General features: G+C 46.6%; 1 protein-coding gene across 1 annotated transcript in view; it reads right to left on the bottom strand.

Annotated features, from left to right (window-relative positions):
- Positions 1-23496, bottom strand: part of MAML2 (mastermind like transcriptional coactivator 2) — a 218429-nt gene extending 194933 nt beyond the window's left edge. Inside the window, exon 1 of the mRNA XM_065043416.1 lies at positions 22950-23496. Within this exon, the coding sequence (XP_064899488.1) occupies positions 22950-23348 (399 nt within the window). The 5' untranslated portion in view covers positions 23349-23496. The remainder of the gene's footprint in view (positions 1-22949) is intronic.
- Positions 23497-24087: the final 591 nt, after the last annotated feature.

Below are 24087 nucleotides of genomic sequence, written 5' to 3' on the forward strand. Positions count from 1 at the left end.
TCTGTGGAGAGGAGTCTGAGGAGTATGGATATCTCCTCATGCCTCATCTCCACAACCTGTCTGCACTATTGCCAGCACGCTTGGTTAGCCCCTGTAATTAGTCTCTGCCTAACCATGGCCTTTCCTCTCACTTAGCCAGCCTGAAATGCCGCTAGCTGGTAACAGGCAAGACTTCAGTGAGAAGACATCACCAAGACTAACAGAGAAGACTTCAGTTGTGTACAGGGGAAGCTTTGTACACCACTGCCTAATGAAAAAAAAAAGGCGCCAGGACGAGGACGGATTTAGGTTTGAAGAGAGTTTACAGCTTCAGCCCAGCTTCCTCTCTGCCTGCTGCAAGCCCAGTGCAAACAGAGCAAATCCCCTAGGGCCAGAGGAAGGAGCACACAGAGGTTTCCTTCCCTTTTCTGCCCACCTCAGCCCAGCTTTGCCAGCTTTCCTCTCCTGATGCTTGCTGAAGAACATAAGCACCATTGATACCCATATCTGGGGGCCTAGAAATGGTATAAGCTAACACAGCTAGACCTGCTGTTGGACATTTCCTTTGCTGGGCCTGGCTCAATAGCTATCAAGAGCATTTTTACCTTGGGAAGGAAAATAAAACAGAAGCTCCAGAAGCTGACTTCCCAAATTTCTCCAACACCACAGCATGCATGACCCCAGAAAGTTGCTGCTGTAGTGTATACCACCCAGCTCCAATCTGACAAGCTGAGAAGTGTTAATGTCCGTAGAGAAGGAAACACTAGTAGATCCTCGGATGGAGCAGAATACAAAAGAACATGCATTTTCAAGGCATGGTTCAGTTTGAGGATGACTCCCTGAAAGACAAACAACTTTGTGGATACTTTCACTGTGCACTCAGTAGAAGCTTTTTCTTTGGAAGACAGCGGTGGAACTGGGTCCAAGCGTCGGTAAGAAGCCCAGCCTTCATGCTCCTCAACTATTAAAAACAATCCCGTCATTTCATAAGATCTCACCACTTTTAGATTCATCTACATCTGTTGTCCCCTTGTTTTGGTTGCTGAAGAGACTTGGAACAAATTATCTCCTGGAGTAAACCGGTGCGTCTCAGCTGATGTCAGTAGGGCTGCACCAGTTTGCACCAGTGGCAGCTCTGGCCCCAGCCACACAAGAATCAGGAAGCTGAGGTTACAGACGGGGTTATTTGCACTACAGGAATGAATGACAGCACAGTTTCAGTTTCCTGTGTGAATACATTTCCCGTGTCCCTCACTTTTGGTCTTTCTCACACACCGCATCCCAAGCACGGCATGCTGTGAGGAAAGATGAAAGATGTTGCAGATCTCACTAATCTGGAGTGTACCTGAACTCATAGCTACTACAGCTCTGTGGGGAGGACACAAATTTCTGTACTGAACCAGCAATGTCACAAAACAACTAACAGCAATGAAGAAGAAAAAAAGGCAGGATAAAAGCAACCCTTTTTTAGCTCTAAAGCAACACCACTTCGACTCCCTGGTTAAGTTCTCTGCTGGTGTAAACGGTCATGGCTCCATCGAGCACTACTATTTAGACCAATTGATTTGTCCTGTTGTATTTGGATCACAAGGTTGCTCCACTTCTTGTTGCAGCAGTGGTAAATCTCTTGAGACACCATAACCACCAAGTAACTGGAAAATCAGCTCCCAAGATAAATCCTGTTAAATGCAACGGCAATGTGATACAGCAAGAGGGCAATGGGTTCACTGACAAACCGTGGCTGGATCATATGGTGGTATCTATTCTTATCTAGATCCTGGTCAAATCAACAGGAGTTTCTGTCACCTCCCATGTTGGCAAGATCTGTTCCCAGTTGCTCAGCTAGAGCTCCCAGCTCAACCACAGAATACCACAAGCCAGCCCGACATCAGGCTGCGATGGTGCCCAGACAGGCTTTTACCTTTGGAAGTAAACAGGCAGTGCTGTTGGCTGCAGTTCATAGGAGGAGTCTCATGTTGTCAGAGGTTCTGCAGGATTCACCTCCTGAGTGTGATCACAGACGGACTGCAAGCACCAGAAGTTTGTCACCAGCTGCTGCTGAGCCAGGATTTCCCTGTGTGTTCCCTGACCAGACTTCACAGAAAGTAATTTTGCTTTCTCCTGTTTTTAAAGAAACGAGAGCTTTGAGAGATGTCAATTTATGATGAACATTTATAACACCTTTCCCTGAGAAGTGTATGCTAAAATAGTTTTCCTAGATGCATCTGTTATAATACTGAACAGTCAGGTAGGAAATTCTGATTTCAAAAAGAAAATCAGAAAATTACCCTCACGACAGTACATTCCTATAAAAAAATGGATTTTTTTAAACACCCAGAAGCAAGTAGAGTCCGAAACAAAACTCTGTCATTTCCACATGCTCAAACACATTTTACAAAGAGGGATGTGCCTCTTTATCAATTGAATACAACACGAGAGCAGGGCATGGCAGCCAGGGCTGCAGGGGAAAGTTGCACTTCCAGCCAACAAAACTGTGCAGCTACGTCGCAATGCTTCAGACTAGCCCTGACAACCTCTACCTGGCTTCTGTGCACTCAGAGGGACTGTGGTGAGAGCTGCAGCCAACCAGGGATCCGGGCAGGGTCCAGGCTCCTGGGTGAGCCCTGTGGCCCCAGTTATCTGTTCTCTAATGTGAGAATAACGAGGCTGGCAGCTTTATTAAATTTCTGTGTGATCTGCCCATAGAAAGTGATTTGTAGAACGCATGCATCGCTATTAATTCCACCTCCAGGGAATAATGACACTACTCAGAGGATGGAAACATCAGTAAGCAGACAGTTTTTTGCTGGACCTGGGCCTTGATTCGTTTTTTCACCTGTTTACTCTATGTATTTACTTTTTGCACTTCATTCAGGATAGATAATGAAAACAGTGTAGGCTGCTTCCACTTTTGTCTCTGGAACAGATCAAAGACTTTAATGGACTCGGTTTCAACAGATCTCTAAATGCTCCTTTTTGTACAGATATAGCCAATTAAATGGCCCTGCTGGCTTCCAGGAGGATTACTTCAGATCTCATTATTTGCACTGCTCTGAATTCAATCCTTAGAAGAGAGTGGATGCATTCTGCTAAGAAAAAAAACAACAACAAAACAAAATGGTAAAGGATTTTTTTTGTATCTCCTGTATTTAATGCAATCAGCCTTAGCAAAGTGCACTGCACTCCTCCTCGTTAAAGCACTCCTGTCCTTTTTTTTAACTCCCTAGCTTGGAATTGCTACCGAGGATAAAAAGTTCTGCATGGCTCACTCACTCACTCACACAGTTGTAGTAAGTCAGAGCAGGCTGGCTCCCTGCCCAACAAAACACAAACTCCCCTGAAGTCTCCAGCTTTTCCATGGCAACACCATAGTCATCAACACAGCAAACAATTGCTCCAACCCCTTCTACATCTCCCCTCTTGGCGCGGGGAAGGATAGCATTGCACCCAGCCCATGGACCTGCGCTCATTGTTGGGCATGAAAGGAGACAGTGACGGAGATCGCGTTACCGTCTGCATGGAGCTCTTGGTGAGATCAAATGAAAGAAGAGGCACCGAAACACTCAACACTTCCCAGTGTACTTTTGCTTAAACAGAAAGACTGTTGCTGTGTGTACAAGACACAAAACGCTGAAAAGTGTAATTGTACTGAGCCTGACCGGGGGGTGCAAACAGCACAACAAAGCATGAGTCTAATGCTGAGGGAGTCCCTCAGCCCTAGAGAACCCAAGCTGTCCAGTGGCCTGGTCCTTGCTGTGGTTATCCACGTGCGTTTCTGCCAGGCTGGCACCTGGCTTTCCAGGGGTAACAGCTGACGCATGGTTCTGCAGACAGGCTTGTTTCCCAGCCCTGTGCTGTGAGTAGCACAGCTCGTGATCCACGTGGGGAGGGAGCAACTACAGCACTGGGTCCTGATCTACCACTGCTTTGCGTCGGTGTCCTTCACACCTGTCCAAATAAGGGCCAACACCAGGACTGAGCCCTGCCATCCGCATCTGGTAGCATTTTACTCTCACTTTGCATAGGTATAAAGACCTCACAAGCTGTGAGGCAATAGAAAATGAGGCCCAGAAGGCCCAAAAATATCTTATTTAAACTAAGAGCTAGTGGTTTTCAAGTTGTGGTCTGCAGACCCATGAGGGTCCAAGGACTACTGCTGGAGGCTCTGTGAAAGCTAAGCAAGAAAAGCAAATCAATTGCCACGAGGCTTAAATTAGTTGTAAATGAACCTTTATATGCACTGGAGAAGTTTTAGAGGATCTGCAATTTGTAAAAGATTGACAGGTATGTCCACAGGCTTTATATTCCCCTGTAGACATATCAAGAACCTGCTCTGTGCAAGGAAAGCTACCCTGGTTTTGGATAATTTGAGGGTATATGTGACAGCGTGGATAAGAGTATGGGCAGTTCTCTGCCATTAAACCTCACCAGTGTAAACTCAGGAGTGGATATAGTTTTCCTGGTATAAGCAATATTATAATTTGTTTGAACTGTGATTTTGCTGGTCCAGTTTTAAGGCCCTTGTTAAAGTAAAAAAGCTTTGTAGGCTGGAAATGCCATAGGCCGACAAGCTCCTTGTGAACAAAGAAGAATTTTGAAGGTAAATTGGCCCCCCAAACAGCCATTTCCAATTCAAATCCTGGTGCAAAAGAAATGTCCATCAGGCTTTACAAAATTATTTAGCTATTTTTATAACATTTGAAAAAAACTTATTCCTCTGGAAAAAGTTCAAAATGGAAATAAGATACCAAGTAATCAGGCTTAAATGGAGGCTTAGGTAACACTGCTTTCAGCATGTCTGGCCTCAGAGGAAGCCTGCCCAAAGGTATGAACCTTTGCTGCTGGACCAGTGATTTGAGGGTGTCAGTCTCCATGGCAAAAATCTTGCCACTGCTAATCTTCACCGACAGACGTGTGACTGGGCACCACGAGTCACAGTCCCTCGTGCAGGGGGTCTGCAGGCTGCCTTGGCCCGGGACAGCCTGTGGGAGAATTTATCCATCCTTTCGGGTGAATGGTGCAAACAGGAACCGTGGGAAGGGTTTTGGTGCACTGAGAGCACTTTGGTTATATGGGTTTCAGTCCAAGTTAGTGCAGAACTGCTCTAAACCATGCTCTCTGCCAGATGAACCTGTTCAAACCTAACTCAGAGACATTTTGGTATGGACAGTGAATACCTTAAGCAAGAGGGTGAGCTTTCTACACAACAAACATACATACAGCTCAGGTGGGATTTGCAGCAACTAATGCAAAGCTGGATCCCCTCACTAACCTTGAACTTAACCCTCATTGACATTAACAGTACTCTGCATGATGCCCACAGTGTGATGAGGACCTACAGATGATATGTCCTATGCCATTCTACGATTGCATCACCCTGGCCGCTGGGTTACTTCTGCATGTGTTCCATGCCATTTTAAGATTGCTTCACCCCAGCTGCTGGGTTACATCTGCACAGTACAGGTGCCAAAATATAACCCATTGGTCAATGTGTGTTATGCATTCGTTTCTGTGGCTCATCCACAGAGGAAATGAGTCTCTCAGCACTACCCTAAAAAAGCTGCTTCTTCAGGCCACACTATGATAGCTCATAAATTTAATTCTAGAGGTCCCTGACCTCTAGAATTTGGTGGTGGTGAAAACAGTGGTTAGCACACAAGTCTCTGTGTGTTAACATGAACAAGGACACACAAAAAAAAACCTAGCCTATCATTATGTACTGATGACCTGAACAAAGCCAGTCAATCCAAGCTGAGTTCTACTATGAAAATTAATTTTGATTTTTCCTTATCTTAAGAATACAACATTTCACTTTAGGCTTGGGCATGGTCTTTTTTTCTTCAGTGGCAATATAACCACTGTCTTCTTGATGAACAGGGTCACTAGCACAACCCTGGTGCCTGGTACCGAGACACAACACAATAACTCCCTCCTGGGACGGCAGGGATGGTGTGATGCAGTGCCACAGCAGTCTCAAAACCTACAAAATGAACAGACCCAGAAAATCAGTCTGGAGCTCTGCATTAGTCTGCCTGAGCTGCAGGTGCTCCTTTGGTAGGCTGGGGAGCCTGAGGATGGACGTGATGTTTGCCCCATCACTCCCTCATGTGCCGCTGGCAATGGCTGCAGACGTGCACTGGGATGATGCCTTAGCCCAAGAAGATCAGAGTGAATTCCAGCGAGACCACAAGAGCAAAGATTAAATGGCTTGTCAACCAAAGACGAAATTTCAGCCCTGTTGCTATCTGTACAGATTCTCTTCTTTCTCTCACTGGTAGTGATCAGAAGAAAATAATGAGATTTTGTATAACCCTGGAGGGTCCTGCCCTAGCCAAAGGTGTACTTGTTCACCTTTCCGCATACAAAGCCATTCCCTGTCAGTACATCACACCTGGTTACCATCAGGTGCTCATTCTCTTCACAGACTGATGGGGCAAAAGCTCTCAACTGTCCTCCTAGTGTTCCTGTGCAAAACATGGAGTCACTCAGCCCACACTGGGAAAACAAATATGAAGTCCTTCATACCACCATCCTGCTTTATGTTTCAGCCCTGCCTACTTCATAGAATCATAGAATCATAGAATCATTTCAGTTGGAAGAGACCCTCAGGATCATCGAGTCCAACCATAACTTCATGTGAAAGGTGCCCCTTGCCATTAGCCACAGCAGCCCCAGGTACCACTTGCTCTCTTTTGCATGTCTACACCCATGACAAGTGTGTGATGTACTGCTGGCCCACAGCCTGACACACACCAGCGAGCAGCGTCGCCAGCGCAATGAAAGAACCAAATACTCTTAACACTATTGCTTAATTTTGTGTTCTCTTTTTCATGACATTTTTCATGAATAAGCAGAGCTGCTTCTGCCTGCTGTGACACTGACTGTGTCTCCTGCTACGCAGCCCATCCTGGCTTCTTCAGGAAAACTTGGCACCACTGTGTCCCTAACCTGGCTGCGAGGCAGGAGCTCGGAGCGCTGGTTCATGCAGGGCCACTCTTTATTTCTGATGCTGTGTCCTAGGAGTAGTCTCCCTATATCTGAAAGAGGCCAAGGGCCTTAACAGGTCCCCATAAGCACCCCTGGGTGCTGACCTGTCCTGCTTGGTTTTGGAATCACTTGCAGTGCAAAATGTGCATCTTTCTCAGCATTTACTCACTCAAGTTTCTGCTGTAGTGCAACTCGACAGTCAGTCCTTTACCTCAGTAACTGTGGCAACAGTAAGAGGAATTGCTGGAAGTGTTTCTGCGATGCAAAAGCAGACAAATAAACAAAAGGGGGAAGCAGTGGGGAGTGGGGTTGATTAACCTGAGCACCCCAACCATGGGCTACTGAGGAGTGCCACAAGTGAAGCTAACTGGAAATAAACACTGTCAGTAGCTGTAGGTCACTCCCATCAGGTAAACCAAATGAAATCCTAGGGTGCAGAAGCTGCAGCACCTATTCAGAAAAATGATCTCATTAATAATGTTCCTGAGTGAATGATCAGAGGTCTTATTGGCATCTATGGCCTTGCATTTGAATTTTGCTGGAGAAGTTCTTCAAAACAAGGGAAACCTTTAAACAACCCATTTCTGGGCTATAGGGTCTCACAGTCTTCTGCATCAGTCAGTGCAACCAGGTCCTCTCCAGTGCAAAGTCAGTGGGATTTGGGAAGGACAAGAAGCTCTGCTGTTTGCAATGCTCAGTGCTGTGCTTGTACAGCTCTTCTAACCTTTGCTCAACAGTATGTCTCATTTCTGCCTCTCAGCCTGGTGCTTTTACCAAGGTCCCAGTCTCCTTCCTGTCATTCCTCGATAACAAGGTAATAAATGCAGTAAAGATACTGATTTGCTAGATTAGATAAGAGTGGTTTATGAGAGACTCTGACCAGCACTGTTGTTCATGCAGGACTTAAATGCGTCCTGCTATAGGCAGCTTTGTTTTGCTTCCAAGTCCATTGCTCCTGTAGTCTTGTACCCTTACAGACTATTCCAGAAGAAGCTACTGACTCCTGTGAGAAGCAGTGGCCCCGGACTCCCCTTCAAAGCACTCGCACTATGTTGGTGCCAACAGGAGCTTCAGAGCGAGCACAGGGAGAGGCTTATGAGGCAGGAAAAGGGGATGGCTGAAGGGGGATTAAGTGTTGAGGGAGACAGGCTGATCTGAGGAGACAAAGCATATCAAGTAAAGGAAGAGCACAAGTTTTAGACATGTGAATGTTCTGTAATAGGGCTCATAAACCAGGAGATCTGGCCACTTGGTTCCCACTGCGTTGCTGCTGTGGAGTTGGTCAAATTGGAGTCGGGTTTTTTCCTTGAAAAATGAAAAAAGCACTTGGCAGAGGCCAATTTCTTTTCTTGTCCTTGAAAGGATGATTATCCTGCTCTGTACCAATTAGCTTTCCTATTCCCAGGCTAATTTTCAAGCTTCCTTTGCTTACATGTCATAGGATTTTACAGAGAGAGACGCTCAGGCACTGACAGCAAAATTTCCCTCTCTTTCTTTGCCCTTCAGCTCTGCTTCAGCCCTCAGCTCCTGCGCTGGCCTTTAACACCACCCTGCGATGGATGGTTACCACATGTGCCGGGAAGCCCAGCCATCCCAGCGCCCAGCAAGGAACAAGCACCCGGGAGAAACAGTGGGCCCAAGAGACGGAGTTTCAGCATTGACACTGGGTTTCCTGGCTGGGACCCGCCTGTGTGTGATACGCCTGGAGTCCTTTACAGGTAAATCCTTCTTTAAAGAAAGTAGAAACAATGACAGATCAGAAGAAGGCAATGATAAAACAATAATTCAGCCTTCTCTGAAGGAGCAACACTTACATCATCAGCAAGAAGAGACTGGACAGTCTCTTACTAGCACAACTCGGGATTTTTCCTGGACCAAACGTACCAGCAAGGAAGGAAATGGGCCTTTTACATTTGTTCTCTAGTATTTCTAACCTTAAAAAAACCAACAAGGCCTGTCTTTATACAAGGCACTTAAAAATAGTGGGTTTGCTGTACAGCAAACCAAAATGTCATGTTAGTACTACAAGCATCAGAAAGTAAATAGGTAACTACTTTCTAGGTAAATACAAAGAATACTTTGACCTCTGGCACTGACGGATGACTCATTGACTGATGCACTGATGCCACATGTTGGGTCTTTTTTGTGAGCAATGTCCCCAGTCTATATTCTTGACTCAAGCAAAATCTCCTGGGAATAAATTTTCCAAAGCACTCCAGAGATTTTAGGCTGAGATCCAAAAATCCAATTAGGTGTCTGGCTCCCATTGGTTTCAGTTCAATATAGGGAAGAATAGATGCCTAGATGTTATAAGTTGAAAAAATCTGGACTCCTGGCTCTTGCCAGATTCATCATTGGGGTGCAGGAGAGCAATCCATGGTCCAAGGGTCCAACTCACCATCAAGCACAGTCATAGAAATACCACTAACTTTGCAAGAACATTTCTTTTCTAAGACTTAATTGCTCTTCATTTAACTGTAATTGCTTTAAATAATCTGCACATGAGCACACAACACAATTACATCACATTACAGTGGCATGTAGGCAGCAGCACTCCCGAAAGGTATTTAGATTCTTCTCAGATTCCAGAGCATGAGTGAAAATGTTAAGAGATGGCCAGGAGAGTCTCCACGTTTTCTGCCTTGCCCACACCACCCTACTCTATTTAAGGGTGATTAAAAATACAAGATAGTGGACGTACTTCTGTTCTTAAAAGTTTGGTATACTCTGAAGTATCTGCTGAACTGGGCCAATAAGTTTGTCTTCTCCAACGTGAGGTCCCCCTTCAAGGAAGCAGCACTCGGACCGAAAACCATTTAATCATATGTTTTACTTCATGCATATTCTCTAAGTATTTTTCTGAACCGGAGCCTGAGCATTGACAATTGCATGTCCAGTTTGTGAGAACCCATTCCCTGTGACGAGAGGCCAGAGAACCTACATGTGCACTGTCAGCTCACAGAAGTTTTTGCACTAAGTTTCTTGTGACAGTGACACAGGACCTTTGAGCTCATCTTTTCTAAATCTAACAAGAGGAGGAGAGAATACACTCGTGGTCATTAGACTTCTAGTTGATGGAAAGACAGCTAGAGAAGCAGTACAAGAGAAGATGAGGAGAACATGTGGAAACCATGTGTTCATCATCTCTCCATTAGCCTGGCCCTCTGGCCCTTCCTTCCCAGCTAGAAAAACAACATTATGAAGCAGTGTTAGGAGCATGGAGGGGGAGGAGGGATGGCAATGGCCCAGGTGACAGAGGGGTGAATGTGGAGGAGGAGGAACAGCTAATAGCTTTGGGAAGTGGAAGAGGGGAATGGTGGAGAAGGACTTTACCAGGGGAAGGGGATAAGTGTGACTTTTGTGAGCAAAAGAGCAGTGCAAAGCTGTGGTGAGTCTTTCTGACCTGTGTCACAGAGGCTGCTCTTTGCTGACCCACACACAGACAGTATGTCCTGAGAGAGGGCTCCAAGAACCACATAATGGACCGTTTCAGTAAATCGCCCTTTCGACACACCGCTCATCCAAATGCAGTTACCCTTCATGGGCTTGACAGAATGAACACACATCCACTATGCCAGTGAGGGGGTTATCAGCCTCATTGGCCATCCTGGCTCGGTTAGGGCCCCTCAGATGTATTGTGTATGGTGCAAATGCATGTCAAAGGCCTTACATATGGCTGGTATACACAGAATGTTTTAAAAGTACGTACTGTTTACTCAAGGGCCTAGTTTAACTTCTGCAGGGCTATTCTAGTCCACCTGCAAATACGTGGACTGAAAGACCTTAAGAAAAGTTGTTACTGTGTACTGGCAACAGGCACTTTTTAAAACCTGCATATCTCATGTTCTGAGTGCCGGGGGTTTGTTTTGTTTTTTAAGTACCAAAAATGACAGGATCATGTTAGACAACTACTGGATACCTTCCCCCCCTCCCCCCCCAATTCAGAGCTGTTTTCTTACCCCCAGCCACCCAGGGCTAACAAAGTGTGTGTTAAACTTGCAGTATAAACTGCTGCTGGGAATTAGGCCGGTCCTGACACCTTTGCTTAAATGAATAGTGAGGTCTGTGTGGCGACTGACCAAGGTGATGAGAGGGAATGGACTGTGGTGCTCCCAGCCCTGCTCACACAGGAGCCTCACAGGCCTCAGCCCAGACATGTCTGCAGCTCCCTTAGCTGCTGCCTGTGACACCAATGGCATCCTACAAGCTCTGTGTGCTGGTTTGACTGAAAATGAGTTAATTTTCTTCATACAGCTAGAAACCTTTCTTTTTCATTGTTAGCATGGTCATTATTTGGACTTGGTTTGAGAACAAGAGATAACACCCCAGGACAGAGTTAATGTTTTTAATTGCTCTGGTCTGAGAGCCAAGGACACGCTGAGCGCTCTGCCCACAGGTGTGAGGCATCGAGGAAGGGGGCATGGATGGGGCAGAGCTTGACTGACATTCAGGCTGATCAATGAGAGTATTCCATCCCATTAGCATCATGCTTCATATTTATCAAGAACTGGGATCTTCCGTTCTCTCTCTCTCTCTGGGTCTTCGCTCTTGGAGTCTTGTCTGGGGGAGCTCTGTTTGGGACGTTTAGTTCAGCCTTTTTTGCCATCCTACCGTGTTGCAGAGGACTCAGGGCTTTTCTGCCTTATACCTCTTTTCTCTCTCTGGGCTCAGCTGTTCAGGACCAGGTGCCGCTTCCTGGGACTGACTTCTCGGTGCAGACGGAGTTTGTGAGGAATTCCACTGAGTAACTTTTATTTTATATTCTATTTCTATTATATATATATATATATATATATTTACTAGTAGTTTGTTAGTATTTTGTTATTTTATTGAACTGTGTTTATCTCAATCCAAGTTCCTCCCTTCCCTTTTGATTCTCTCCCCTATTCGGAGGGGTGGGGAGGGGGGTGAGTGAGCAGCTATTGTGGTTGCATTGCTAGCTTGGGTAAATCGCGACATTCTGACACGGAGGTTGTTCATGTCTAATCTGAGAACAGCCTTCACGCTGCCCCTGGGGCTGTGCTCTCAGGTTTACCATCGTGGGCACAGACAGCAGATTGTGCCTTCAGGTTGCCTCAGGGCACCCCTCCAAGGACAGTCCAGACATACCCCAAAGGGCAGCTCAGAATAACTTAGCCAGGAATCAGCCATTATCTCTGGTCTGTAAACTCACAACTTTGATGGAAAGCAAGAGAATTTTGTGGTAAAAGGAAAAAAAAAGAGGCAAGGAGGCAGGGGGATGGGGCCAGAATGTGTTTGCAGCTGCTGGCCATCAAATTTCAATTCAATCAACATCACTGAGTTCCAGCTCCTGAGAAAGAAGGCTTTTGACGACATATTGACATAGCCTGAGCTACAGTGGCCCAACTGGCAGTGCTATAATTATAAGGATTATATTTAATACAGCCCTTGGAAATGAAAGTCTGAAACACTGTGACTCTCTCTCTCCCTAAAAGCTGGCCAAAATACGTCCTAGGAACCATTACGGTAATACACAAAGTTGGTAGGAAAAAAGAAATGTCGGATCTCAAATCATTATGAAAGGGGATCGTGTGGCTGGCAGCTCAGGTCTGCTGGGAGTTGAGCAGTGAGGAGGAAAAATGAGTGTGAAAGGAAGGGCAATTGGATTTGCAGGGAAAATGGAAAGTAGTTTTTAAAAGTACAGAATTAACTGGTTTGAGGAAATAAGTCAACTGATAGTTAATATGCTACTTACTTTTGAATTTCGTTTCTTTTTGTAGAATGTCATGGGCTTTGGCCAGGCTGAGGCCTGTTTATTGAACAAAGACCAAACCCTGCAAATTCTTCTAGACTTGCTTAATTCTACACATCTTGATTTCAGTGCGATTACCCATGTGTGCACAATTAAGCACATGCATAACTGTTTCCGGGAACTGGGCCATAGAGGTGCGTAGCCCCAAGTAGAATACCAAGTATCTAGCTTGGAAGGATCTTGAACTAAAAGCTTTTAGAGAAGTAGAGAGAATGCATTTCTTTGGAAAACAAAATAATTGACTATAAACTAGCATAATGACCAGAAATCAAAAGCTTGATCCTGCATTAGGCTGATGTTCCACAGTGCCACGTCCATAGTATTTCCCATAGTCTGTTGCAGGAGGAGCCAATCAGATCAGAATTGAGGCTGAAAAGCCCAGATGTTGAGACACCATAGCAGTGAGGAAAAGGGAAAAAAGGTGGAAAGGAGAGGAAAAGGGGGAAAAAGGGAGAAAAAAGGGAAGGGAAGGGGAAAGGGAGAGGGAAGCGGAAAGGGAGAGGGAGAGGAAAGGGAGAGGGAGAGGAAAGGGAGAGGGAGAGGAAAGGGAGAGGGAGAGGAAAGGGAGAGGGAGAGGAAAGGGAAAGGGAGAGGAAAGGGAAAGGGAGAAGAAAGGGAAAGGGAGAGGAAAGGGAAAGGAAAGGGAGAGGAAAGGGGGGGAAGGGGAAAGGGAGAGGAAAGGGAAAGGGAGAGGAAAGGGAAAGGAAAAGGAAAAGAAAGGGAAAGAAAAGGAAACTGGAGTGTCTCAGATGGTTTCTAAAGCAACAGAACCCTAAATAAATGGTCTGATTTTCCAAAGTGAAAAACATAAACTGAACAGCCCATGCAGCATTTTTGCCAACTGTCACTGGGGTGGCATTTCTGAAATCTGGTGGAATGACTCATCCCAAAACAACAACTGTTGCCAACAAGGTCTTTCCTCCAGCTCTAGTTATTTGAATGAGAGAGCTGTATAAACAAAATAAATAGAAAAATGAGATGCAACCCCTTGTCTTAGGGTTCAACTCTGACAAGACATCCACCCTTCAAGATGCCTCCTCAACCCACTGAGAAGGAATCTAGGTGATGCTCTGAGACAAGGAAGGGATTGGCCCTGCTGGAGTGAACCCCTTGTTCATTAAAACAAATTCCTCCTTCTGCACCTCGACACCACCTCTCACACCATGCATATGTGCAGGATGCATCCTCCAGAGCCATTTCGTGCTCCACATTAGGGATTTCACACTGTGGCAAACATTACCAGGAGAAGCATGACCCTGCCGACAAGGAGATCTCAAATGGCTCAAATGGTTTGAGACAGACACCCTGACATTCAGTGAGAGCAGAACTGGCCCAAAGAGTATGCTGTTGTGCAGCAATTAAACACAGCCCCATCAGTACAGATAAACATCCTTCTTTGGCTAGTACAAAATACAACAATTTTAAAGACGCTTTCTGAAGCAGTGTTGTTTTGCTGAATAATTTATGACCCTGAGTCCTCTGAAAATGAGCAGCATACACTTCAGCGCTGCAATAGCTATTCAGTGGAGACAGTGCACATTGTGTTCAGTAAGCTCATTGCTTAAACACTGTTGCCATGACTATAAGAAAGTGATTATACTATTGTTTACAAGAGACTCTCGATAAGTCATTACCACGGTAGCCAGAGTTTTGCCTCAAGTCAAAACTTTTGGGAAGAAAAAAGAATCTCACAGATATAATTAAGTTTGTGATCAAGATAATTCAATTGAAAGACACTGAAAACTGAATACATCGCACAGTGAGGAATAAAAGTAAGTAAGAATTGCAAGTGTCTCAAGACTGTTGACTCTATGGTTTTCTATGCATTTCATTGGTAAATTCCATGGAGAAGAAAAGCCCTGCTAACTAAGTAAGTGTTGTAACTTGTTTTCAAGCAAGAAATAATTTATAGGGCAAGCACCAATGTAGGAGTTCAACTGTGATGAGTAACTCTGTAAAAACAAACTACTTTGTACACAACATAAGGGAAAATAGTCTTAAAAAATCTGACTGATTTAGAAGAAATGTTTGGGATTATGAAATACAGCTTTTCAGCATCTTGGAATGGATTTGATACCTAGAGCACTTAGTTCTGAATCCTCTAGTGCAAATGTCCAGTACATGACCTCTTTATCTCAATAGTCTGCTGATGATCAATAGTTTCCAAACCTAAGTAGTAATTCTGAAGCTGTCGGAAAGTCGTCCTCACATTTCCTATGGACAGTAACAGGCCACAGAACACAAAGCAAAGAGATGATTAATAGAGTGCTGGACCAGGAGTCAGGAAATCTGGGCTCTGTTCCCAGCTCTGCCACTGACCTGCTGTTTGACCTTGGGCAAGACACTTGACCTTTCTGTGCTTCTGTTCCTTCATCCATTCTTTGTCTATCTTGTCTCTCGAGGCCCTAAGGTATGCAGGGAAGGGCAGGGTTCTCACTGGGTGTTTGTGTAACACCTACTCCAGGGAGGTGCCTGCAGAGCTCTGTAATAGAGCCAGGGTACCACAGGGATGACTGCTGCACAACAGAGTGTTTTGTTTCAAAACAGAACAGCCACAATGAACCTTCCTGGGTTTCATCTGCTAGCCCCGGATCTTACTGGGCCTTTCAGGTGGCTTCAGGCTCAGGCAGTAGGTAAATGGGTTTGCAAGATCCGCTTCCTCACTGTGTCTGCATCTTGATTCAGCTGGGTTTGTAAGCACATTCGAACGATAACTGAGTGACACATAAAAATAGCTACAGGAGCCATTTCTGAACAAAACTAATTTTTTCAGGGAAACGCCAATACCTGTATGTGAAGTCACGGGCATGAGGTATTTTCAAACTCAAACCAAAATAAATTATAATTTTTCATTAAGTGTATTGGAATTTTGCGTAAATTATTCACTTAAGAAAGTCTTCCTCCCACCCCAAGCCATTGGCATGAACCTTCTTCCACTAATACAATATAGTCATCTTACCAGATGGGAGGCAACACATGCAGGACAAGGTGGCTCCCACCTGCTAGTGCTGCGGTGCAGCTGCAGCCTCGGCAGAGAGCAGACGACTTGCATATATGCTCTCAGTTCCCGTCCCACTTTTCTCCCAGTTTGCATCAAGTACATTAACTACTTGGACACAGATGACTTACTTGGGAGACTAATTTGAGTACAAACTGATGCAGAATCAAGAGCGAGTAAAGCAAGAATACACAAAGCATACGTTTATGATTATGAATGAAAAGCTGGGAAATGTTTTTTGGGTTTTTTTTCTCCTCAAAAGAAGGGGCACTGCCACATCCTGCACTTTTAGTGTCAATCTTGACAACGTAGTGCCATAAAAACCCAGCTCTGGGAGTGATGTGATTACGTAAAAGACTCATTTGGGTCTATATTTCCAGTAGTCATACCTGTGGGTCAAAGGCTGGAAAGGTGATTTGAGTGCACCTCAAAAGCTCAAAACACAGAAGTCAAATAAGAAGAATCCATCAACTCATATACATTGCCTGCAGCTTTGCCAAAGCAAATATTCAAATATCCAGTCTTAGGCTCCATCAAAATGGCCTCTAAGCCATAAAACTCACCATCAGATGTCAATGCACTTTACAAAGGTAATAAACAGTATTTTTCATAGAGGAAACTGAGTTTTATTGAAATGAAATAACAGGAGTGATCTGTTGTATAGATCCCAGAGTCAGAATAGAAACACTGAGATGTAGTTTACAGCACACTCACCTAAGAACTGCTGCTTGAGAGTTGCAGGTATTTTGTGTTAGGTATCAGGGTTGGCACTTCAGTACAATTATGGATTGACTAGCTGCATCTAATAATACTTTGGAAGAACTTGACAAGGTATGGCAAATTCACAAGCTGGCTCTCAAGTGGCTCTAGGAAGCTTTTCATGGGAAATCTGGGGCATAGTTTATGCTTTCATAAAAAAATGCAAACAAACAAAAAATCTGTCTCTTAATACTGTTAAGTTGAAAAAATGATCCAAATCTCACTTGGCACCAACTCCTTATTTTCTGCAACCAAGACCGCTGCCTCTTTCACTTTTCAAAGATGTTCCAAACTGTAGCAGCATAATATGGGTAAGATCCTTTTCAAGTTTACAGCCACTGATTCAGATTTGTGGAAAACACAGCCTGGTCATGAATCCAATCAGATTCATGCTACTGCTGCTGGGAGCACCATCACTGGGAAGTCATACAGGGGAACGCTGACATGCAGACATCAGGAAGAGGCCAAGGAGCAAAGACCTTGTTCCTCTTCTTCTCTTCAGAGCAGCCAGGTATCAAAAGCTCTTCTACGTACCACGTAGATGACTGTGTGTCCTTTAAAGTGTTGCATAGTGGTTTCTTTAATCGCCCTCCTGAACTCCATAGAAGTGATGGTGTCAGGTCATTATCATGTAGAGCTGGGCCATCAGCAGAGACCAAGCTCCCATGTGCTAGGCAGTGAGATGGTGCCACCTGAAAAGCTCAAGCATACAGAGGACATGAGCAAGGTCACAGAGATGCTTGCTGGCAGAGCTGGCACCCCTATGCTAGTGCTTTATCAGCTTGAGCAGCTTGCCAACTTCCAGCTACCATTATACCACATGGAATGTGCAATATAAATGGAACAGTGGAGATACTACCCTTCCCAAAGTTGTCAAAAGCACCAGGATGGAGCCCTTTCCAGTAATAAGACATGGGTGAAGTGTCAGTTTCATAAGCCAATAGGCTCGATAAGAAAAGCAGACTACAACTGCCCTCCGAAGATGTTATCTTGGTAGAAAGGATCGTTGATAGCTGTTAGGAAGAGAGACAAGTTATAGCCTTTCTTAACCTGCTGTATAACCTGGTTGCTGAGTTTTTGGTCACTGCAAGCTAACTGAACCCCACATACAGCTGCAAGCAGTGTTCTTTGTAAGTGAAGAAGTAATAATAGCGAGATAAGTCAAAGTTTCAGCAAAGCAGCTTCTCTGACTCAGACGTCCTTTTCTAAGGTTCAGATTTCCCCACAGAGCAGCTACCGTTTTTGCTGGAGTCACACTTCTCAGTGCAGAAGAAACAGAATCTGCATGTCACTCTCCTTTGCTGTGGTGCTACACACAAGAGACTCAATTTGAGCATCACAGAGGATGCGAGAGCTCTATCAGAGGACTTGCCGTAACAGTCAGGGAAGAAGCCCATGGGTTGGCTTCAGAGAGCGTGTTGAGTCCAGGCAAACAAACCGTTCCTCTGCTTGCTACCTACAGAAACTTTGGTGGTGGAAACAGTCTGTTAAACAGTTTCAGAATGGAGGAGACTTTCATTAAATGTATTCAAAGCTTAAAAAGCTTCAAAGGATGCAAGTGATTAGATTGGAGAGCTAGGACTGAAAAGGCTCCTACACTAGCATGCATTTAACAAATTCACCAGCTGAACTTTTCATTAAATATAGCTTTTATGCAGCTTCCAGGGGGTCTTCTTGATTTTGGCTCAGAAAATGTTCTCACAGCCAAGGGGAGCAAAGATTTTAAATGACGCCCATGTCCATCTTAACCAAATGGCTCCCAGCAGGCCACGGGGCCCATGACAGCAGATCAAAGTTCTCTACTCACAAAGGCGATGTGACTTACTCATTTTACCTGATTCGGCTGCATAAATGGTCTTTATCAGAACCCAGCTTCACTCCTGCAGAAGCACAAGGAGCAGGCAGCAGTCCTTCACCTCACAAACAGAACATTCCATAGCTTTGGCACCAAACTTTGTTGGTCAAAAGATCCCACCCCAGTTTTGCACAGTGGTTCGTGCTTTAATCCACCTCTGCTCACTGTACTGAAATGTCACTTCATCCCATAGTGGTCACCTCATCCTGCTTGGTTCAGAGCGCTTCCGAAAGTTACGTACGTCCAGAACCAGCAACAGCAGTTATTTCTGCACGGTACCCTGGCAGCCAACTAGCAAAGCAAAGAGCTTGGGTGATGGGGGAAGCGTAAACTTGGGCCACAGATACCAGAGCACAATCCTTCCTTTTCAAATGCTTGATGATCTTTAATGCTAGCACAAGGAAGGCCAAACCTCAGCAAGCACAGTGTGGATCATAAAAAAAAAAGTTATTAGGAAACAAAGTCAGGACTTCCAGGATCATTTAAAGCACGGGTGTCAAACTCATTTTCACTGGGGGCCACATCAGCATCGCAGTTTCCTTCAAAGGGCCAAATGTAATTTTAGGACTGTATAAATGCAGGAGACTGACACCCTGATTTAAAGGATCTCTGTATAAAATAACTAAATAACTGCCTGAATTGAGATTTTATATGTCAAACTTGGCTCTTGGCACCAGTCAGGCAACCCTGTCTCGCATCACGGTCCTCAGGGAACTGGGATAAACTCACTGACTCTTCTAGATTTGTACTGACACTGATGAGAATTGAGGGGAGTAGGAGGAATTAACCCATTCCCCTCTTCCCTGGCTAAATAATTTTTATGAGACTGTCTTCCCTTGTCTTTTTCACCTGCTTGCAGACTACATCTGGGGAGCAGGCCCCTTTCACAGTCACTCTTCCGAGAACAGAAAATAATAATCCTTATAACGATAAATTCAGTGCAACTTTGAGATGAGTGAAAGTAGAACAAGTCACTTGTGACCAGTGGCAAATGTCACTTAACACACTCGGAGGAAGATGTTGCCACTGGTGTGGTGGCTGCAATGAAAGAACCTGACCAGAATAACACAAAAATGTTCAGGAAACAGAGTTCCTGGCTTGCACAGAGCAAAACGAACGATGCTCAGCCTATGTCAGAACGAAGGAATGAATTGGCTGCTGGAGATTTGAAACAGCAGCGCAAGAACTTGGTATTACCAGTTCAATGCTTAAGCCACTGAGGAATGCCCTCCGGAGCTAACTGTTTATATAAAACATAAATAATATAAACAGCTAAGTGCTGGAGGGCATATACATACATATAGATGTATGTATGAAAGAAAGACAGAATATTTTATTTGATCCACTCTGCACCATGAAAAGTAACACCACCATATAAATAAACAAATGTCAGCTCTTGGGAAATGCAGGGAGGCAGAAAGTACGAAAGCTTTCCTAGCCACGTCCCAAAGAATAAATTTCTCCTTGACATTCACCCACGTCCACTGGTCCAGCTAAAAAAATCTACTCTCCAATTAGAAAACGCTGCTGCTGAAGATCTTTTTCAAAAATCAAAGTAACGCTGCCAAATTAAGCCCAAACCAACCCCCACTAAACCCCCTCTCTTCTGTTGGATTAAAACTGTCCACTGGGAGAAGATAATTATCAAATAATTGTATCAACAATGTCACATAATCACTTCAAGCTCTTTGATATGTTCAAGTGAAGGGTGTTTCAAATGTTATCGAGTGTCAAATATTTACTCTTGAGTCCAACTGTGTAAACAACCCATCCAATGCCACTAAACACGGCAGGTACACTTGTAACAAGAGCAGTGAGACCTGCAAAGCAAAGAAAACAACCCGGCTATTTTCAGAAGAGGAAGCGTGAGGACAATCTTGGTTTTGCAGAACAGTGCCCTGACATCCAGAACTCCCTAAAGAGAGTTATTACTGCCTTCATGCTTATCTGTGCATTTTGGGTTTTTTTTGAAGTGGTGGAGCTACAGCAAGGCAGGTGGAGTTTTACAGCCCCCCAAAGGAGTCCGAGGCGTGTCCAATCTCACAGGCTCAGTGTGAGACTCACACACACGTCACTGTCTCGTGCTTCCTTCTGCCAGAGCTGTACCTGCCACAGCTGAAGCTCAGAGCTGTGCCTTGTTCCAGGACCACGTGCACTTCAGATCTGCTGTCTGCTATAAGCAAAATGTCTGGAATCAGAGGAAGAGCCACCACTGCAAATGAAGTTTACACTGCATTTCCTCCTGGGAAACAGCCCATAGAGGATGAATTCTGCTGGCTTAGAGATGGTTCTATTTCCCATCCATTGGTAATGCACATGACAACAGGCTTAGTCTACCTTGTGGCTTCCTCTCTCAAGTACCCTTGGAATAACTGGTAGAGCAGATTTCTCCTCCAGCTATGGCCTGAGTGAAAGCACGACCCCATTATTTCCTGGCCCATCCCTGCCCTCCTTTTCAAGAACAAGAGCACAATGCTGTGCTACCTGGTGTATGACCCCCAGCCACTTGAATTCATCCCACTCAGACACTCTGTGGTTTGCTTTTTCCTTTATAGTATGTGCAACAATATGTTCTAAGGAGCCCTTGGTAATGGGAACATGTGCCTGTGTGACAGAGATGTGACTTTGAACTGATGCCTTTCTCTGTTCCTTAATTAGGCAGTCCTACCAGAGCAGCAAATGTCTGTGTCGAGCACAGAGTGGGAGGATCAGCGATGTGCAGAGATACCATTACAACAATACTGCTTCATGAGCCAGCATTTCTTCAGTGTCAAAACGTGGTTTGGGGCCCCAAATGTCATGCTCAGTGAAGTCACGTACCTTGTCAGCAGGATTACCGAATACCGGCGTGCAAAAACGAGGGGGGCTGTCAGACCTTCCCCTTGTCAAAGACACGTCTGTGCAGACTTATCTGGGAGGTAACGCAACATACAACATGGAGCATGGGCTGTGCACAGCATTGGCCAGCAAAGAGCAAGTTAACAATTGTTAGCGGTATTTCAGAAACAAGGACAACTACTCTGCATTTAAAAGATTAAAATCTTTCAATATTTTCTTTGGAGTTGTTATATTTAGTGCTGTCAAACATCTGCCTCCAGCTATTTCATAATAATAGTAACAACTAGTAAAAAACACTGAAAACAAAAAAACCTACACAGGCCTGTTCCCTGATTTCAGAAAGTGGATTTTTCTTGGACGTACATTATTAGGCAAAAGCCTTTTTTATTTTCCCGTAAGACAAGTGCAAAGCATTTCATTAATACATACTGGAAAAATAAGATAATGGCTTTTTTGATTGTGACAAGGAACGTGGGGAGATTTAATCTGAACACTGAATCAGGTCGAAGTGCCTAAATTCCCCTTGGACACAATGTTATCGCATTAATGCTTACATCATCGCCCTCATGAATGATGCTGAGTAACGCAGCCCCAAACGTCAATCCACACACCTTGGCAAACTCCCGAGTAAGAAGGGAGAAATAACCACGAAGGTCCTGTTTTAGCATACGTCAGGCTCTAAGACAGATAGGTTTGATGTCTGGCGCGGAGGGAGCGATCTATTTTCAGCCATTCGAATAGCAGCCGCGGGCCTACCAGAACACAGTCACTCCTCATAATAGTTCGCATGTGTGTTGAGAATTAAGAGTTGGAAGGCAGCGCAGCACAGCATATGCTTCAAAAGCACGGTAAATGGACTGCTGGTAATAAAGTAACAGGAGACAGGGGTTTGCCTCCTTGACATGTTCAGAGCAATTTCCAGTTGAAAAAGGTCAACATATTATTTACAAAGCAGCACTGCCTGGAAAACTCCTGTAACTCCGCTCCGCAAAACACACTCGGTGATGATAACAAACCGACCCTTTCTGGTGAAGCTGGTGCTCGGAGCACCGGGTGTGAGACGCCTTGGATCTGCTGGGCGCCGCGGTTTGCACCCACCAGTGCCAGTGGGGCCGAGCTCGGCAGCTGAACCGCGCGCACGGGCTCTGGCTCCTCAGCGCTGCCCGCCGGCCCTGGGCCTACGAACCGGCCGACTTCGAGGGACACGGCAGCAAACTGGAGTGAAAACAGCCGCCTAAAGCCATGACGAACGGGGGAAATTGTGAACACAAGCCACACGTCAGCGGCACTTTCCCCCCTGCTCGGGGATGTGCTATTTGCCACCCCTGCCCCTCTTCAGGGGCGACGGCACACGCAATGTGCTTTTAGGACTGCAGCCTGGCTTGAAAAAAATAAGGCAGCCCCCAAATCCCTTCGAGGAGTTGAAGTCTGTCCCCAAATCCCTTCGAGGAGGAGAAGCCCCTCAGCTCCCCCGCTCCGGGCCGGGCAGACCTGCCCACCGCCCCTCACACCCTCGGTGCCACCGCGGGCCCAGCACCCACTGTGGACCATCGCGGGGGCCGGGGTGCAGGCACCGAGCGCCCCGCCACAGACACCCGCACAAAAGGCTCGGGGCGGAGCGCGCCCGGGCCCCGGCCCCGGCCCCACCTTCGCGCCTCGCCTGAGGGGCGGCTGCGGGGGAGCCCTGGAGGCAGCGGGGGCTCCTCCTCACCGCCCCGCGTCGCGGCCCCTCCCCGCCGGCAGCGGGCGCTGTGACTCACCGCCAGGAGGGCCGAGGCGCGCTGCTCCCCCGCCGGCTGCTCCCCGTTGATGCCGCCGTTGCTGAGGAGGTGCTGGTGGTAGTCCGGGGGCGCGGCGGCGGCGGCGGGGGCGGCCGGGCCGCCGGCGGCCGCCGCCTTGGGGTGCTTGCCGGCCTTGCGGGCTCCCTGCCCCTGCTGCACCAGGTGGAGGAGCTGCAAGGTGCTCTCCCGTTCGCGGTCGGAGCTCTCGGCGCGGCCCCGCTCGTAGCGCCCCTCGCAGCTGAGGTGGTGCTGGCGGCAGACGGCGATGCGGGCCCGCAGCCGCTCCACGATGGCGCTGTGCACCCGGGGCGCCGCCGGGCCCCCCCCCAGCAGCCCGGCCCCCAGCCCCGCGGCCTGGGGGGGAGCCGTGTCGCCCATCGCTGGCTGCCGGTCCTGGCCCTCCGGCTGGGTCGCTCCTCACTGCCGCATGGAGCGGGAGGGGGGGAGGCGGGGGCAGCGGCGGGAGCCCGAGCCCGAGGGCTGGCGGAGGGCGGTCAGCCCCGCGCCCCCAGCCCACCCCCACCCGGCCCCCGGGCGGTGACGGCCCCGCGGGGGGTTGACAGATCGGGGGTGGGACGGGGGCGTCCGGCGGCCGCTAAGGTTGTGCCAGCATCGGGAGGGGCGGGGGTCGGGGCCGGGCAAACCCCGCCGAGGGGCTCCGCGGGGCGGAAAGGGCGCCCGGGGAGAGGGGTCGGGGGGGCCTCCGCCGGGGGAGGAGGGCGGAAAAAAAAGCGAGCCGCTGCCTCCTCAATGAATCCCTGGACGGAGATCTTCCTCGGGAATGAGTGAGACTTGGCAGGTTTATTGATTTTATTTTATTTCGGGGGAGCGGGGGGGTTATTCCTTGAAGTGGAAATTTATGCAAGGAAAGGCATTGCCGTGCGCGGCGGCACGGAGAAACCCCCAGCGGACCAAAAATCTAGTAGATTTGGTGGAGTGGGGTTTGTTGGTTTGTTTTGGTTTGTTGTTTTTTGTTTTTTTTTTTAAGTCTTTAGTAAATGTGCAAATAAAGAGCCGGGGAAGGAGGAGGAGGCGGCTCAGGTTAGTTTAGGCTTTGTGCTTTCTCGTTTCTCTCGCCCGCTCTTTGCTGGCCACTCGTCGGTTTATTACTGTGTCC

Source organism: Columba livia, chromosome 1 (genome assembly GCF_036013475.1).
Source record: "Columba livia isolate bColLiv1 breed racing homer chromosome 1, bColLiv1.pat.W.v2, whole genome shotgun sequence".
Classification (NCBI taxonomy): domain Eukaryota; kingdom Metazoa; phylum Chordata; class Aves; order Columbiformes; family Columbidae; genus Columba; species Columba livia.